At 32.3% G+C, this 18,432-nt stretch overlaps 1 protein-coding gene and 1 long non-coding RNA gene across 9 annotated transcripts; one reads left to right on the top strand and one right to left on the bottom strand.

Moving 5' to 3' along the window:
* Nucleotides 1-241: 241 nt before the first annotated feature.
* On the top strand, nt 242-4,710 carry LOC145132357 (uncharacterized). Of its 8 annotated transcripts, none has more exons than XR_013718036.1 (6): nt 242-494; nt 931-1,129; nt 1,240-1,336; nt 1,438-1,606; nt 2,368-2,788; nt 4,248-4,710. It is a non-coding gene; the product is annotated as an uncharacterized LOC145132357 (long non-coding RNA). The 8 variants fall into 8 exon arrangements; XR_013718037.1 differs by having other exon boundaries at nt 1,551-1,606; XR_013718034.1 differs by having other exon boundaries at nt 931-1,336.
* A 3,156-nt stretch (nt 4,711-7,866) lies between these two features.
* On the bottom strand, nt 7,867-9,361 carry LOC145132931 (universal stress protein PHOS32-like). The gene is made up of 2 exons (XM_079067883.1): nt 8,486-9,361; nt 7,867-8,283 (listed from the first exon to the last, which is right to left on the bottom strand). The coding sequence occupies exons 1-2, from the start codon at nt 9,159-9,161 to the stop codon at nt 8,276-8,278; spliced, it is 684 nt and encodes a 227-aa protein (XP_078924009.1). The 5' UTR covers nt 9,162-9,361; the 3' UTR covers nt 7,867-8,275.
* Between the last annotated feature and the right edge of the window lie 9,071 nt (nt 9,362-18,432).

Below are 18,432 nucleotides of genomic sequence, written 5' to 3' on the forward strand. Positions count from 1 at the left end.
TTTGAAAAACATCAAAATATTTCATATGTATAATGATAAGTAAAATTAAGTTAAATGTACTAATAATATTGTTAGAAAAGTATATATATATATATATATATATATATATATATATATATATATATATATATATATATATATATATATATATATATAATGTTTTTTTTAATTTAAATTAATTTTAAAATAATGTGAAATACATATACTTACGCACGGTATACTATACAATTTCGGAATACACTTTCCCAAAATATCATTGCATTACACATACCAATAACCCTAAGACGATCTCACTTTTCTGGAACAACACACAGACAATGTTTGTTCTCAAATTTTCAATTTGTTTTCAAGCTCCGTCTACATCTATTAAAGATCAGAAGCAAATAATTCAAGTTATTGTATTTGAAACAAATTAGATTGAAGAACTATTGTTTGCGGCGAACGAAAATCAGGTCGAAAGTTCAGAAATTGGAGCCGTTAATAGAAATACGAAGGTAAGATTCAACACATCCTTGTATCTATTGTTCGTATTTCTTAATTTTTGTAAGAAAAGATACATGTTTAGGAATAATAACTTACCTGTTGAAGATGCATGAACAATTTCTTTGAAGATGATAGGCAAAATACGTTCTCCTTAAAACGAAAAGAATATTGTCTGTATTTGAAATGATCAGGTAATTTGTAAGTTTTGAGAAAATATAGTTGTTCAATTTTTGAATTCGCAAATGCTGTAAATTAGGAGACGAATCTTCATCGTATATATTCAAAATAAAATAGATTTTTTTTAATTATAACCTTTCCATGATATGAGAAACAATCGCTACCCTTGTGCAAATCATCTTAAATTCTGTAACCCACAAAGTAATTTGATTTTATATATATGGCCTTCGAATAGTTTTTTTATTTAATTATTAATTTTTTTATCTGAAGTTTCAGGGCAAAACCTACATAGAAGAAATGCTATTGATGATTTTTTTTTTCTGGGAATGGAATTGTCAATTCTGTTGTTTGTTTGACGGAATGGAATGAAAATTTGTTCTATTCCATTCCATATTGCTGATATAATTCAAAAGACTTCCTCCATTGTTTGAAGAAACTTCTAATGTAGTTGAACATTTAACCATAGCAAGTAAGTGTTCAACAACTTGCATTTGTTTTCACCTTCCTTCAATCTATTGAGATCAAGTAACATTTTATTCATAGTATAAGCATATAATTTGATTAATCGGTCAATTCCAGGGGATATCTATTAGAATGTTGTTGTGCTTAGTGTAAACATGAAAGATCAAGATGCATTTGAGATAGATTTCTTTCAGCTAAAGCCTTATTATACTGGGTATTTATAGTTTGATCTAATCTTTTTTATTTTGCTTATGAATGTTTTTGTTCCTAAATCATTAGTCATAATTGATTTTTACTTTATTGTTCGAAAAATAGTGGTCGCCTTACACAATCTCCCCAAGAGTACAAAATCTTGGGTCTGAATCTTTTGAGAATACTTGTTCAGAAAAGAATTGAAGAGTTTGACACTGAATTACATTTTCTTTCAGCCAATAGTCTTGAAAATAGTTGTATGAAGAATTGATCTTTTGCCTAGAACAGTCAGGTAACAATTGTTGGGTGCATTCCATTTATGTTTTTTGAGTTTACGAACAAAACACCCTCAGCATACATACATATTTAGTTAAAAGACCAAAACACCCTCAGCATACATACATATTTAGTTATTTTTCTGTTTTCATACATACATATTTGTTGGAACTTGATATTCATTTCATACTTTGTTTGGTTGTCAAATGGACAAAGTTGTTTCATAGTCCCCCCCCCCCTCTCTCTCTCTCTCTCTCTCTCTCTCTAAAGTTGGAATATAATCTTCAATTGAATGATCAATGTTGTTGTTTGCTTTGAATTTGTCTTCAGGAAAAGTTTACGGATGGTTAAATTCAGAGGATTGAGGGCAAAGGGCAATGCCATTAAACTTTTCTGATAAACTAATTTTACTGTTCACACTTTTAGGACTTCTAAAAAAATCCAATTTCATATTAAGAAAGCCGTTTTGTATTACATAACTACTATTGTATTATATAACTCTATTATAGCTGTAACTATATAATTTTTTAAAAAAGAAAATATTATAGTCAACAAAATTAATCGGTAAGTAAATTGATTTATTTTTATATGAAAAGAATATAATTACCACATTTATGTCTAATATGTAAAATAGTTTAACTAATACAATGATTTGGTTGTTATTTCTTTTGTTTTGTTGTTATTTCTATATACAACAAAAGTATTTGTAAATACAAGACTAATAATTATATATATTTGTTATTTTTATATATTGATTTTCTGTCAATTATGTTTCAGGATTGTAGAAGTTGTGAACTTTTGTCTGATCATGGCTACTGGATTCGCTCCAGCTTCCTTTACAAGTTTAAAGATCAAAGACAATGGGTTGGGGTTTGCAAAAGCTTCAAATTTTGTCAAAGTTTTAGACCTTAAGAGAGTTAAATTTCAGAGAACCAAGATAACAGTGATAAAAAACTCAAACCCTGGTTCAGATATTACAGAACTCAGACCTGCTTCTGAATGCTTTGATAAAAAAAACTTCTACCAATAATCATACATTCTTGTTTTAAAGTTTTTTAAAAAGATTTTTGGTGTACATACAGGATGGGCTTGGTGATACCATTAGGGTTTCACTTACAGAACACCAGAGGAAGAAATAGATCTATGTAGAAAATTTTCAAATTTTGGTATGAAAGCAGGCCAAATTCATCAAGGAGTGGTATGTTTTTTATTTGCATAATATTGTACTTCATAAAATACATATTTTCCAATTTCCAAGTCTTATAGTTTTGTTAAAATTATATAGTTTTGTTAAAACATTGATAATATCAAAAATAGTCTTAAAAATATAAATTAAATAACAAAATAATTTCTAAATCATAAATTCATATTCATAATATATTATGAATGTAGGATAAACATACCATTAAAAAAATCATCTCCAACAAATATTTGAAACTTCAAAACCACAATGTCCAAGTACCGAATAACATATAAATTAATAATTAAATCATATCAAATTTTGCATCTGTATCTATTAAGATTAATTCAATCGAGAAAAGTTCGTCCTTGTTATAGAATGAAAACAAGTTCCATAGGTTTATCACTCCGACTTTGATAGTCGAATCATCTTTAAGTACATCCAAATCTGAAATCAAAGTAACATTTGACTGTGTCATCATTCTGCAAAGAAAAATCAAAATATATAGGTATTTACAATAAAAGTAATGAAATCAAATAACAAAATACATACTATAACCATACTCTTTTATTAAAAAAAACAAAAAAAAAATATACTTCTGTTATACAATTTGTTGCTGAATAAAAGTTGGCATGGGAATGTTCAAACATAGCAGGAATCAAAGTTAATAAATTGATGTAAACATAGAATCAAACATATTGTGGTGAAAAAATAGAATCCCAAACAACAAGTACCGAGCTTTAAACAGGAAGAATAGAATTCAATCACAGAAAGGTTGAAAATCATACCTTAGATTGGAAGTATCGTTAAAAAAAAAAAGCAGAGAAATGATTTTATAGGTTGTGATAAAAATATCAGACTTCAAACCAAAATAGAAATACATATGTACAACAAACAAAGGACTATCATCATTATCCAATGTTCCATCGTGATGTTAAAAGAAAAGAATTACAGTCTCAACACAAAGACAGAAATAAAAGAGAACAAATAATGATTGAAATTAAAGAAAACGATGTGGAGTTTGATGTTAAAAGAAAAAAATAATAGAAAAGAATGTATTACTAACCTTTTGCAAATCGGAAGAGCAGAGCAGATAGGAAACTCAAATTCGAGGGCAAAGCAGTAGAAGATTATGTGCAATTCGATGGTTTCATATAAATATGCAGAGAAATGAAAAACAATAAATTTGTTAATTGCAGAAAAGTATTTTATTTTGCAGATTTTATTCCTGATTTTTATGGATTTGATTAGTGGGTAATTGATTTAAATTTGAAAATCGGCAGAAAAAAATACGAAATTGCAGTTTACATTGTAGAAACAATTTGGATTAATTTGATTCCTGATTTACAGGAGATGATATGCTCGACTTTTATGTTTTTAAGTTCAGTATATATGCGGTAAAACAAATAACCATAAATGTAGGATTGGCCATAAATATAGGAATGATATTGATATTGATATCAGTGTATATTTGTAGGTAATTCAAAATGTGTGAGCTAATTTATAGGAGATGATGTATTCGACTTTGTGGTGCAAAGAATGGGCGGGAAAAGGACTCATAAGAATTCCCTGGTAATGACACGTGGCAAGTTGGAGATGCAAAAAAGGGACACGTGGCGTGCAAAGTACTCTTTTATTAAGAATAAATTAGTTTTATCTATTGTTGAGTTGTGATTCCGAGTTTGTTTTCTTATTTGTTATAATATTTGCGTAAAATTGTTATTTGCAATTTATGATCTATAGTTTTATGATGTGAATTAAATTTAGAATCTGTATTATTATGCTAGTGTTTTCTCAAATAATATAAATGTAGTTTTTTTTAAGTTGTAAATTGTGACGAGTGTATGAACTACTATCTAATATAACTTCCAAACGCCACTAGATGTAGGTTTTAACTTGTAAATGAGTCGTGAATGTACGTTATCAAACTGTGAATTTTATATATTATGTTATGAATTGACTATATTAAGAGTTTAAGTTGATAATATGGTTGTGGATGCATAATTTTTGTGTATTGAACTGCGAATTTAGTTTATTAAGGTGTAAATTTTGTGTATTAAGCTGTGATTTTTGTGTTTTAAACTGTGAATTGACTGCATTAACCCGGAAATTTGGAATTTTTTGTTTAATTTAAGATTTGACTTTATTAAGTTGTGAATTTTGTATATATAAAACTGTGAATTATATATATATATTATATTTTTTAAAGAAATCTACAATTTAGAAAAAAAAAATTAAATTAAATTAAAATTTTCAAGACATAATTTTGTTTTTTTTAATAAAATTTTGTATATTTTGGCTGGAAAAGTAAAAATTATTACGAAAGAAATGAGAGCTATAATTTTTGTTCTATTAAGCTGTGAATACGATCAGAAAAATGTCACTAAATTTAATGTTAGTCCGACGATGGTCCGAAGGTGGTCTGACGGTGGTTCGACGACAAGTGTCAAGTAGTTTGTAAACTAGGAATGAAAAAGTTTGTTTAATACAATATAAATGTTGGATTTTTTCCAAAATGCTTTTAATGAATACATTTAAAAAAATGGTTTTTAGGATTCTTAATTTTCTTGAATTCTCGTTTGAACCATGATATATATAATTTAAAATTAAAATGAAATTTTTGTGTTTGCTATTTATTAGATTTTGGGTTTACAAATTAATAAAGACACACTAATTATGAGGATCGATAACTTTTATATTTTCTTTAAGGTCTCTTGATTTAATATATAACTAAACTATTGTTTAAAGGATGACTTCGACCATACCCTATTTTCATATTCATTTTTTAATATATAAATACTATTCCCCCATATTTGAGGGAGTACTATTCATATATCTAAAAATAGAGTTGAAGTTTCGGTTGCCAATTTTAGTCATTCTTATTTTTATTTTACACATTTCTAGTTTATTTTTATCTATTAATTATAATTTAAATGCAATATTTAATATTTGCAATATCATGTTATATACTAATTTATATTAACTAATAATAAATATAGAGTTTAATATTTTATTTATCGAATTCATATTAAAAAAAATTAAATATATACTAAATACTTTAAACATGATAACATAATTTATAAAATATAGTAATCAAATATGATCGTGATCTTGATATATTTATTATAAATATAATCTTATTTATTTAATAATTATTTATAATAAATAATAATTAATTTAAAATTATTATATATAAACATTTTATTTATGATAATATAATTTGTAATATTTTTGTAATGAAAAAATATAGACAAAACTTCAAAAATGGTCCCTGTGGTTTTCAAAAATATCAAGTTTAATCCCTAAGTTTAAAAAACCTCATAGATGGTCCCTGTGGTTTCAAAACTTTTAACATTTGGTCCTTCTGGCTCACTCCGTCAGCATTTCACCGTTAAATGAGGGGTATTTTTGTCATTTCAATCCCAGGACCATTTATGAGGTTTTCTCTTATTATCTTAATTTTTTATTAAAAAAAAAAAGAAAAAATGAAAGAAATTTAATCTCTCTCTCTTACGAAGCACCACCCACTTATCTTCTCCAACCTGTTATTCTTCTTAATCGGAAGTTCCACCTTCCAAACTCAACGCCCTTAAAACAGCAGCTCTCCTAGCAGAAGAAGAAGAAGGATGCGATATAGTAAGATCAATCTCTACAGCACTATTAGTTGATAGATTATCCAAATGAACAATAGTAGTAGCAATCGCTCTTTGTGAAGAACTAGAAGAAACAGGGACAGTAGGATTTAGATTTGGATTCGTATTCATCTCTACATTCTAAGCAGTTGAAATTAAATATCACCACCATTTGGAAGATAAGTATTGTGTTCTTGATTACCTGGTAGAATCTGTGAAACATTTGTACTTCTCAAAAGTCGATCATTGATGTATGTTTCAAGATCTTCAATCAATCTTTCTGCGTTGTTTAGGGCAGATGAAATGGAGGAAAGAGAAGCAGCACTTTCCGATATTAATCTTGAGAATGGGCGTGAACGGTGTCTTCGATTACCCCCTGCCGCTTTAGAAGAATGTAAGAATGATGGGTTTGTTTCAGAAGTAGGGCCTCCTCCTACACTGTTGAGACCTTGAAGAAGAGGGTTTTCCCCAATTGAACCGATTCTAATTCTGATTCTTCTTAGTGCTTCTACTGGAATATGAGAGATTCCCCGAATTACCCTTTGCTTACGTATACTCTCTACTCTGCGTGCTCGAGATCTTGGAGGGATTTTCACCCCGGATTAGATGGATGGGTAAATGAAGAATAAAGAAAAAGAAGTAATAAAAGAAGAAGCTCTAGCCATGTTTTTTACAGGAGAATTTACCAACACAACAAATGCAGATAGAGAAAAACGAAAGGGAAAATGGAGAGAAGAATTACACACACTAGAGTTACAGAAGCATACAGCTCATGTCACAGAGAGAGAGAGAGAGAGAGAGAGAGAGAGAGAGAGAGAGAGAGGGTAGGACCCTTTTATATTAAATATTTATATTTTATTATTATTATTATTTTTTAAATAGAAAAAACCTCATAAATGGTCCCTGGGTATTGAAATGACGAAAATACTCCGCACTTAACGGTGAAATGCTGACAGAGTGAGCCGGAAGGACCAAATGTTAAAAGTTTTGAAACCACAGGGACCATCTGTGAGATTTTTTGAACTTAGGGATTAAACTTGATATTTTTGAAAACCACAGAGACCATTTTTGAAGTTTGAGATTTATTTGACAATATATATAAGTTATAAAAATAGAATATTTTAGAAATATAATTTTTAAGGTAAAAAATGAGATACAAAATAGAGTAAGGTTGAACATGAAACATATTTATCCTATTTTTTATTTTATTTATGGGGGAAAATGGAGATTGATTGGATATGTCTTAATAGTGAAATCTTAGTAATTCATTCTCTGGCACTGAACACACCAATAAATAAATATTTTACATACACGAGTGAGTTGGGGGCAATCCTAATTACGTACAAGACCAACTGTTGTCAACTTATACCAATCATGTATATTTATTACTTATTCAAATGTTGAACCACAAAATATATATGTTTTCGAATGCTATATTAAGGTAGCATAAAGGAATCCCTAATTAATAGCATCACTAAAATCACAAAAAGAACTTTAAGGAGAAATGCAACAGCTATCTAAACAGGAGAAACATATTCAAAACCATCACTAAGAGCTCTTCCCAGCTGGTTGCTGCATGAGAAATTACAGCCGCTTGTCATTTGTCAACCATATATGCCACCTCCAATTGTGTACACTTACTATTTTAGCAATGCTAGAAAATATCGTTTACTATAATTTGAATCGTGTAATTTTGTTTATATCACATGCATTATATATCATTTTTCCTTATCGAAAACAAATACATAGAAAGTATGTACACTTTTGCAAGATAAATGATGTGTTTCATTTTGTCAAATTAATCAACAAATTATATGATAAAATTATTGTAACCAATATTCTCCTCCAAGATGGATTTGTAAAGGCATCATGATTAGGTGCCTGCAGTTATTTAATAACATAAACAATATTATAATTGAAGCCACTTGAAAAACATTACAACTAGAAGACATGTGTTTCATAATGCTCAAAATAAGAAAAAAAAAACATTTACAACTTAATTAAAATATAAAATCGTTCCATATTTCATTTGATTTCTTGTTATCAATTAGATATTAATCAACTTAAATAAATTGCAGGTTACCTTTGGAAACATGATCCTTAGCATCGTGGAACACCTCTTCCGACCCACGTTGTTTCGCCACCTCATCTGTCCCGACTTTCTTTCCGCTAGCATCATCGCCACCGTCTTCATCGGAATATCTAACAACCACCACCGGACAGACACAATGACGTACACAATAATCACTAACACTTCCAAGCCTCCCTTTGGCCTTCCGCTTTGAAGCTCCAAACCCTCGACTCCCCATTATCATGACGCTAAATCCAAGCCTCTCCACCTCCAAACATAGCCTCTCTTTCAAATCATGATCCTTCACGATATGAATCTTGAACGGGATGTTTGCTTCCACCAATGGTTGCGAGAGAACGTTGGCTTTTGCGGTGGTGAAGTTATCAAAATCGTCTTCCAGTTTCTGCCGTGTTTCTTTGGATGCGTTTTCGGCATCCATTGCATGGCCCCAGTCAGCGCCGTAGAGGACGGAGGTGAGTTGGATATGGAGGAGGATGACGGCGTCACCTGGACGGAGGTAGTTTTGAACAGTCCATTGAACGGCGAAGGCGCTCTCATCACTGAGGTCTACGGCAATGGCAATACGACGTTGGGCGTTGGCGGTTGGCGTGCTGACTGGTGGTGGGTAACGTGGCGATGACGGTGGGTCTGCACGAACGGTGGACAATGGAGGAACCGGACGTTTCATTGGATGAATGAATCAATGACTTCTTTAATTACGTTTTTGAGGAATTAATGAACAGAGAGAGAGAGAGAGAGAGAGAGAGAGAGAGGGTTGAACAAGCTTTTGAGGAAATATTGGTTAAAATTGTTTGGCTGAAGAGAGTAAAAACCACCGAGTTTAGAGGGCTGTGCATTCGTGTGATAGAGAGAGAAGAGAAAATTATGTAGATGAAAACCACGCATTGGTTATGCTCGACGTTTGGTGTTTATAAATTATACATAGGGTGGATGTCTTCAGCCCACGTTTGTCAAAACCCCAATTTTTTATTTTTTATTTTTTATTTTATTTATTTATTTATTTATTTTTGCATATTAAACTTTGGAGACATTTTATTTTTTGCAATGTGGTTTGGTCCGTTACCAATAGTTTGGCATGGTTTCGTTAAGGTTGTAAAATTTAGCGGTGTTCAAAAAAATCGAAACGAGACCAAAAATCGAAAGAAACCGAAAAATCGAACCATTTGAAAAACCGATGGTTTGGTACTTGTTTTTAGAAACGCCGATTTTTTAGATTCGGTTCCGTTTTTCTATATCTAGAAAGCGAAAAAAAAATGAACGAAACGAAATACACAAATGACATTGTTCTATATATAAATATCACACCATTAGTAAAGTAATCCATAAAATAATAAAAATTAATATTCTATGGTATAGGTGAAGTGCCTATATGATATGAGAGAGGTTAGAAGGTTAAAAGTCTAATAATATTCAAATCACATACATCTCATATCAATTGTAAGATTCAAAAATGAATATTTTTTATACTATAAAATGAAGGAAAATAGTTAACTCAATCATCCTACCATGATTATTTGTAAGTGGGAACACATAAAAAATAGGCACCATCTTTTTTTATTCTTGTTAGCCTATATATTATTAGCCCACTTGTTTATGGGCTCTTTAGTCTTTAGCCCATTAGGGTTTTGTCTACCTAGTATTTATATCTGCTTTATTCTTTGTAGTCTTTATGCCTTTCATTGAGAACCCTTGTAATTTTTCTTTATTATAATCATATGACAATGTTATCATGGTATCATAGCGGAGGTTTAATACGTTGTTAGAAGCCTCTATAGCAGTCATCTGTGGCACAGATCGAACTTTTCTAGGGTTACTGTAGCAGATGGTATTCGTTGTTGGTTGTTGTTGATTCGTTGTTGCTGGTATTCGTTGTTGATGTGATTTTTGTTGGTGAATTTCGTTTGTTGTTGCTGATGATTCGTTGTTGTTGTTCGATTTCTTGTTGTCCGATTGATTGCTTCTGCTGGTTTGTTACTTCTCTCATTCACAGATTGCTATACTGTCATTGTGGTTATTTATTCATTGTCAACATGACTGGAAATGATGATTCCCTTCAGTCAATCAGTACTCGTTTGGATGGAAAGAATTATACGTATGGAGTTACGTTATGAAGAACTTTCTTCGTGGGAAGAATATGTGGGGCTGTGTCACTGGGACTAAAGCCAAACCCTCAATACCTCAAACTGAGAATTTTGATTTGTTACTTGATGCTTGGGAGACTGATAACTCCAAGGTAATTACTTGGATTAATAACTCTGTCACTCAGTTTATTGGTATGTAGTTAGCTAAATATGACACAGCAAAGGAAGTTTGGAATCACTTGGAAAGGCTGTATACTCAGTCTAACTTTGCTAAACAATACCAGTTGGAATATGATATTCGTACTCTTCAAAAAAATGACCAGAGCATTCAAGATTTCTATGCTGCTATGTCTGATCTATGGGATCAATTAGCTCTTACTGAATCTAAAGAGTTTAAAGACTTTGAGCCTTACATTGCTAGGAGGGAAGAACAACGCTTGGTCCAGTTCTTGATGGCCTTGCATTCTGATTTTGAAGGTCTACGTGGAACAATTCTTCATCGCTCTCCTCTTCCCTCAGTTGATTCTGTTGTCCATGAGTTAATTGCAAAAGAGACTCGTATCAAGTCTCATGCAGATAAAGGGTTTAAAGCAACCTCTATTCCTACTCCCACTACTACTGTGCTTGTTGTTTCCTCTAACCAATCTCGATAACCTTCAAAGGTTGCTTATGATGAGTGTGCATTCTGCAAAAAGAAAAATCATTGGAAAGCTCAGTGTCCATTGTTAGTAAACAAGGGTAAATCTGGTCAACCTCAGTCGGGACAACAAAATAGGTCTGGTCAACAAAAGTTTCAGCCACGTTCCTCTGGTACTCCTTCATGGACCCCTCGTCCTCCACAGTTTGCTGCTGCTATACCACCAATTGATACAAATTATGTTGAAACCATGCCACCATCTGCATTGGATCCCAAGGTGTTTGAGAGTTTCAGACAATATTTGGCCTCTAATCCCATTGCCATGTCTGCATCTATGTCTCATTCTGGTCCTACGTCATCTGGTACATCAGGTATTCCCTCATCTTTGTGGATTTTAGATTCTGGTGCAACTCATCATATGACTCCTCATTTGTCATCATTTACTTCTTTCTCGCAAGTGTCATCTATTTCTGTTAAGTCTGCTAATGATGCATCTATGCTAGTTGAGAGTGTTGGGTCTGTCTCTATTTCTTATATCACTCTCCCTGATGTTTATTACATTCCCAAACTTACTTTGAATCTTGCCTCAGTTAGTCAGTTATGTATGTCTGGTAACTGGGTGTTCTTTTCTGATTATGTCTGTGTTATACAGGATCAACACACCCAGAAGGTGATTGGGATCGGCCGTAGGGTGGGGGAACTATATGTCTTGGAGGTTCTCAAAGTATCTGTTGTTTCTGCCTCCAGCATTGATTTATCTTCTTTCCGTTTGAGTCCTTTGTCGTCTGAGTTTTATCTTTGGAATTCTCGTTTGGGACATGTTTCTGTATTACGTTTGAGTTTTTTAGCATCTAGTGGTGTTTTGGGTCATTTAGACACTTGTGATATTTCTGATTGTAGTGGTTGTAAACTGGCAAAATTCTCTACTTTGCCTTTCAATAAAAGTATGTCTTGTTCTACTTCTCCTTTTGACATTATTCATTCTGATGTATGGGGTCCTACACCAGTATCCACAAAGGGTGGGTCAACCTATTATGTATCTTTTATAGATGATTATACTGGATATACATGGGGCCATGCATGCAAGGTATGAGGATGTCGAAGAAGAAAATATGACAGGCAGATGCTTTGTTTCGAAATCTGGAGATAATGCACCAATGACTGCAAAGGTACGTTCTCTACTTCAATCCTTTAGCATTCCTTCATCCGCATATGATTCTGTATTAACTGAATTTGATGCTTCTGTTACTTATGTGAATAATCTTGTTATTTCTGGTAGCAATGAAGCTAAGAAAACTAGTACTCGGTTACTAGAAACTCAAAGAATCTTGGAAACAAAGAAGACTAAGATAGATTGTTTAGAATTGCAGATAACCAATATTATGATAGATAGAGATAATCTTAGCACTGATAATACGATCCTGTTGAAACAGAGGAACATATATTGTAATTCTGCTAAGAGACTCTATGGAAAATTAACTGAATTACATCATTCGTGTGAAATTAGTAAAGAACAACATAGGAAGCTTCTACCATTTATAGCTTATGAAAGAGAAAAGGTAGATGAGACTTCTTATGATTGTGAGAAGAATATTTCTGATTTTGACAAAGTTCCAGATAATAGATAAAAATATGGAATTGTGAAAATTGATGAATGTTTGGATGCTAATGAATTAGTTGACATTGTGAATGAAACCTTAACCAAGAATGAACAAATGAAGATTTTGAAAAGAACTGAGAATTCGACATCTGATTCTCAAACTATTTTTGCTGATATTGAAGATAATTCTGATAATATTAGCGAAATTAGTGAAATTGAGGAAGAAGAAACTGTCGACTGTTCTCAGTTGTCTGTCATTAATGCCACATCTTTGAGTAAAGGCAAAGAAAAATGTAATGATTCGTTCGTTAAGACTGACACTGATCACGCCTCCACTTCGAAAGATTGTGATTTTGATAATGTGAGTGTTAGAGAAAGCGATACTGACAGTAGTGATGATGAGAAGGACTATGAAGAAATTTCAAAAAATACAACCTCAAAAACTGATGATTCGAAAGAAAATGAAATTCCAAGAATTGTTGTTGATCAAGTGTATGGTGAAACAAAAAATTTCGACAAAGTGTTCAAAGAAAATGTTGCTCATTATCTCGAAACAAATACTGTTGTTTATCCAAATTTCAAGTGTTCTGATGATGTCGTCTTTCCAAATCAAGTATTTCTTACTACTGGAAATGTTGATAACATCAAGCCAGAATTTAACAAATTGGTAGAAGAAGATAGCACACTTCGAAAGAAGGTTTTTTCTCTAATCAAAGCACTGTTGAAAATAATCCAACAAAGAATTCATATACTTTTCAAAGATCAAAACCTCAACGAACATGGGTTGAAAAATCAAAAATGTCGAATGAAGTTGAAATGAACTTGGAAGCTGACTCATAAAATGAGAAAATAAATTCAAAAGAATTTAAAGATCAAAATTGAAAATTTTTCGAAAGAAAATGGCATTTCAAAGAGACAAGCTAGAAAGAAAATCTTTTGGCAATTTGTTGAATCTCGAAAGAAACAAAATGATTTGCAAAAGAAACCAACTGAAAGAAAATGTCTGAAAAGGTTAAGACAAAGTCTTCAACAAGTTCAGTTACAAAGAAAAATCCCGCTCTGTCTGAAAAGCATTTGTCTCAATCAACTTCAAACAAAGACTTTTCGAAAATCAAAAATCAAAATCCAAAGTTTTTGTCACGAAATCATAGTCCAATATTTCATGAAAAGAACTTTCAGATTTGTCAAATTTACCATCCATGAAGAAGTCTAATTCTAACAATCGAACAAAGTTTATTGTCACACCCCAAAACCGAGAACGGCGAAATACGTTCTGGGGTGGAGGACGTCATGTACAGTATCATAACAATGCATAATAGTAAAGACAAGCAACAACATCCATTGCATTAATATAATGATTGTAATACAAGCGTGTTCTGTACAGTTTGTTAGACACCAAAAGTATAATCAAAATAAAGATGAGTCTTGTATGTGCTCCATCTTCTCAAAAGCTGCATCTGTACCTGTCTACTGATGACCTGAGAATACAAGTTATTTTGAAAGTGAGTATCAGCATAAAGCTGGTGAGTTCATAAGTATTTAGTGTCATTGCTTGTATAAAAATGTTTACAACAATGTGGTATAATAACTGGTTTCAAGGTTTAAAAAAATGGTATACTCCCTAGAAAATCCTATATTTTCCAGTTTAAAGTAGTCTTCTACCAAGACCCGATTGTTTGTATATTTGTTCCTTTGAAATGTAAAAGTTTTCCCCAGTGAAACTATCGGTATGGAGATATAGTTATAGACTTCATTTATGTAAAGTAATGGGAAAATAATGTTTTACCTCAGCAGTGTCACTGCCGGCTAAATGTAATAAAATGCAGACTCCAGGTGGTATCAAATGTACAATCCACCTCGGGGAGTCTGTTTTGCCTTTAACTCTTTAATGTATTAATTAAAGGTCTGAATGTGAACTCGTATGTAACCATGCTGATTGACGATCGAATAACTGATGACCCTCCAGGTCACGCGTAGTATGGTGACATTTTGTCACCCCTGGGCCTAGTCGGCTCGGACTGTAGCTAGCAGTCGGGATGTGGGAGTGTCTGTCCCGTATAGATCTATACACATAATATTGCTCTTCCTCCAGGAGACTCTGGTTACACTGTGATAGCACAATGAAGTGTCGTATCGAGAAGTAGTATGTCACATTCTAATTATAGTATATTCTCTTGTATATTGTATAATGTGTCTTCTAGTATAATGTATAGAGTGTTCTCTTATATAGTGTTCTCTTTGTATAGTATTTAACATGTATTGACTCATAATTGTACTGACTTTGGTGGGTATCATGGTAATAGTAGTAATGAGTAGTAATCCTTAACTATACCTATTATAGTTAAATAGTAATCTTGGTTGCATGCCTTTGTTACACAAAGGTACTGAACTGAAGTGAAGACTTTTATATCCAACACAAATATATATGATATATAACTAAGAAATCAATGACAGTCGGACAAATAACAGAACACCCTAAGTCCACAACCAAACGAGGAATAGGAAATAAGGTGAGCTATCAGTCCTAAGTCCTTCAAGTCTTACTTATATAAATATGTTAGTATAGATATGGGTTTGAAAATAAAGTAAGTTTAAAAGAGTTTGAAAACGGTTTTGGCATTAAAAGAGTTTAATAAAAGGTTTGAAACACTTGAAAATCCAAGGTTTGATGGTAATCTGAAAGCAATAGCAAATCTTGTAGTCTGTTCTAGTTATTAATCACATGTGATTGATACAATAACTCGAACAGTTCAACTTGTATTCCCCCCCCCCCATAAAAGCATTTAAAATCATTTAAAAGGTTGATTTAGGGGTATGAACTCACCTGTAGTGAGTGGATTTGATGGAAGTGCCGGGTAGGATGCTAGGTGTCAAGTGAGGACTTGAACACACACTCGGATCCTATGTAACATGTAGTGATGCATAAATGTATCTAATTAGTTATTTAATCACTAATTAAGCAAATAAGGACACTCTAATGCATGAAAACACTTTGTTTCAAGTGCTAGGAGTGCTAAGGGTTGCATCTAAGGAGAGTATGGCCTCACTATGGAGTTTACACCTAAAATGGTAGCCCCTATGTGTGTTTACGGTTTCTGGACCACTTCCCCCCATGAGTTTACGGCCGTAAACTCATGGGAATGGTGCATTTGTGTGTTTTAAGGTCTCATGCTTCACAAAGAAGTGTCCTAGGGTTGAATCAAAGGCTTAGGAAGTGGTTAGGGCTCGAAGTGGCACTCCTTTGGAGTTTGCGGTCTTTGGACCACTCCTTTGGAGTTTACGGTCGTAAACCCTAGAGTTTACGGCCGTAAACTCTTGGCCACTTCATCCTTTTCGTGTTTTGTGGTTCCTAGTTCATGCATGCAAGTTTCTAGCCTCTTGTCCAAGCATTAGAAGGTGTTTAGGGGCATCAAAACACCACCTTGTAGAGTTTACGGCCTAAGGACCATATCCTTATGTGTTTACGGCCGTAAACTCTTATGGGAACGTGTTTTGATTGTTGTTTAAGGTCTTAAACACTTCTAGGAAGGATCAAGGCTAACATCCAAGGCTTAGGAAGGGACTAAGGTCCATTTATCCTCATTTAGAGGAGTTTACGGCCCAAGAACATCCCTTAGCCATAAACTCCATTGATCATGTGATTCTCGATGATTTTTAAGTGTAAACGAGTTCCTATTAAGCACACAAGAAGATAGGGCAAGTGTACTTACAAGATAGAAGCTTGATTGGGTGTTTAAGGTCCAAGAACACTAGTATGTGTTCTTGGTGTTCTTGATGTTTTGAAGAACACTTGAAGATCTAGATGAAAAGCAATAATGAATGGATGAAATGATGTATAACTACTAGATGTTAGGTTATAACCACAAATCAAGTCGAGAAATACTTACGTTTTCGGAAGATCGGGTGAAGAACAGGATGATAGTTGAGAGGGAGTGGGGAGTAAACTTGAGGGTGGAAGTGAGAAATGAGGAGTTTGGGGAGTAAACTCATGTATAAGCCATGAGTTCACGGCCACAAGGGATTTTACGGCCCAAACTCTAAAAGTTTGGCCGTGAACTCCTTATTAGGGTGGTATGTGCGGTTTTTGCAACTCCAAGACTCGAGACGGTACTTCCTTTCATCCGTTCGTTTGAAGAATAAATACTAAAAACACTCAAACGTACTTAAATCCAGCCAAAAATGTACGGAAATGTTTTTGACTAATATTTGAAGTGTTTGAATGTAGAAATTATACAAATGAAAATTTCGGGTTGTCACATTTACAAATAATGGTTTTTCAAAATCATTCTCATCTAAAACCAATTCATCATCTTTTCAACATCGAAATTTTGCTCAACAAACGACTGAGTCCAAAGTTGAAAATAAAAAGTTTGCTCAAGTTCATTCCCAACGCAATGTCAGGTTCACACCTCAAAAACCAAATTTTCCCAATCCACCAGCAAAACAAGCTTTCAAAGTTTCGTATGTCAAGGGAAGATCAAATGTGCAAAATATCAATCATTGGCTTGAAGGCAAAGGGAAGTTGTACAAAACAGTAAAATATTCTCAACAACAAATTAAAAATGCTAATGAAAAGTATTTGAACGAAATGTCGAATGTCAGTTCATCATTGAAAGACTCGACATCTTCAGTCAAGGCATGGCGCCCTGTTTCGAAAGAAAAAGCAACAGAAACACAATCTAAGAAGAAAAAGGCGAAAGTCAGTGAAAGTCCAAAACTTTTGAAAAGTTATATTTCTGAGCCTTTACCAAATGAAGTAGACTTAATTGATAGTATCAAAACTAAAGTTCGTAATTGGATTTTAGGTTCTTCATTTCATAATGTGTTTCAAACTGATCCTAAAGGACCCAAACAACCTATATAGGTTTAGGTTCATGTGAGACGACCTAATTTTGTGAGACCGTGAGACGCAATCCTAGCCACTCATTTTGTAGATAAAAAAAAACATTTCTAAAATGCAAAATAATTGAAAATTTTCGATTTTTTTTCAAATATTATTTTCGTCATTTATATTTTCCAAAAAAATTAAAAAAAATACCAAAAAAAATAAAAAAAATAATAAAAAAAATACATTTTTTAACATATTCTAGTAGAATATTAGAATATTTCACATATCTGACAAATCTAGTAGAATATTCTAACATTCTAAAAATAACATTAGAATATTTACAATGTAATATTCTATTAGAATATTTAACATATTTAAAAAAACCGGTAATTTTTTTTATTTTTTATTTTTTATTTTTTTAGGTAATTAAAGTGACGAAAATAATAATTAAAAAAAGAATTTTCAGATTTTTCCTTTTATTTTGTATTTTAAAATTATTTTTAGATTTGGTCTCACGATCTTACAAAATTAACATAGTCTCAAATGAAGCTGAACCTATATATATATATATATATATATATATATATATATATATATATATATATATATATATATATATATATATATATATATATATATATATACTAGCCGTTTACCCACGCAAAGCGACGGGTGTGAAGATCTCTTTTAGAAATTAATTTCTAGAGACGATTCGTTCTTTTGCGCAAATAGTTGTGTGTCTTACGTTGTTGACAGTGTAGAGATCTTCAAAACATGAAGAGCCACTAATAT

The sequence above is a fragment of the Lactuca virosa genome, chromosome 8 (assembly GCF_052849685.1).
Source record: "Lactuca virosa cultivar CGN04683 chromosome 8, Lactuca_virosa_CGN04683_v6, whole genome shotgun sequence".
Classification (NCBI taxonomy): Eukaryota; Viridiplantae; Streptophyta; class Magnoliopsida; order Asterales; family Asteraceae; genus Lactuca; species Lactuca virosa.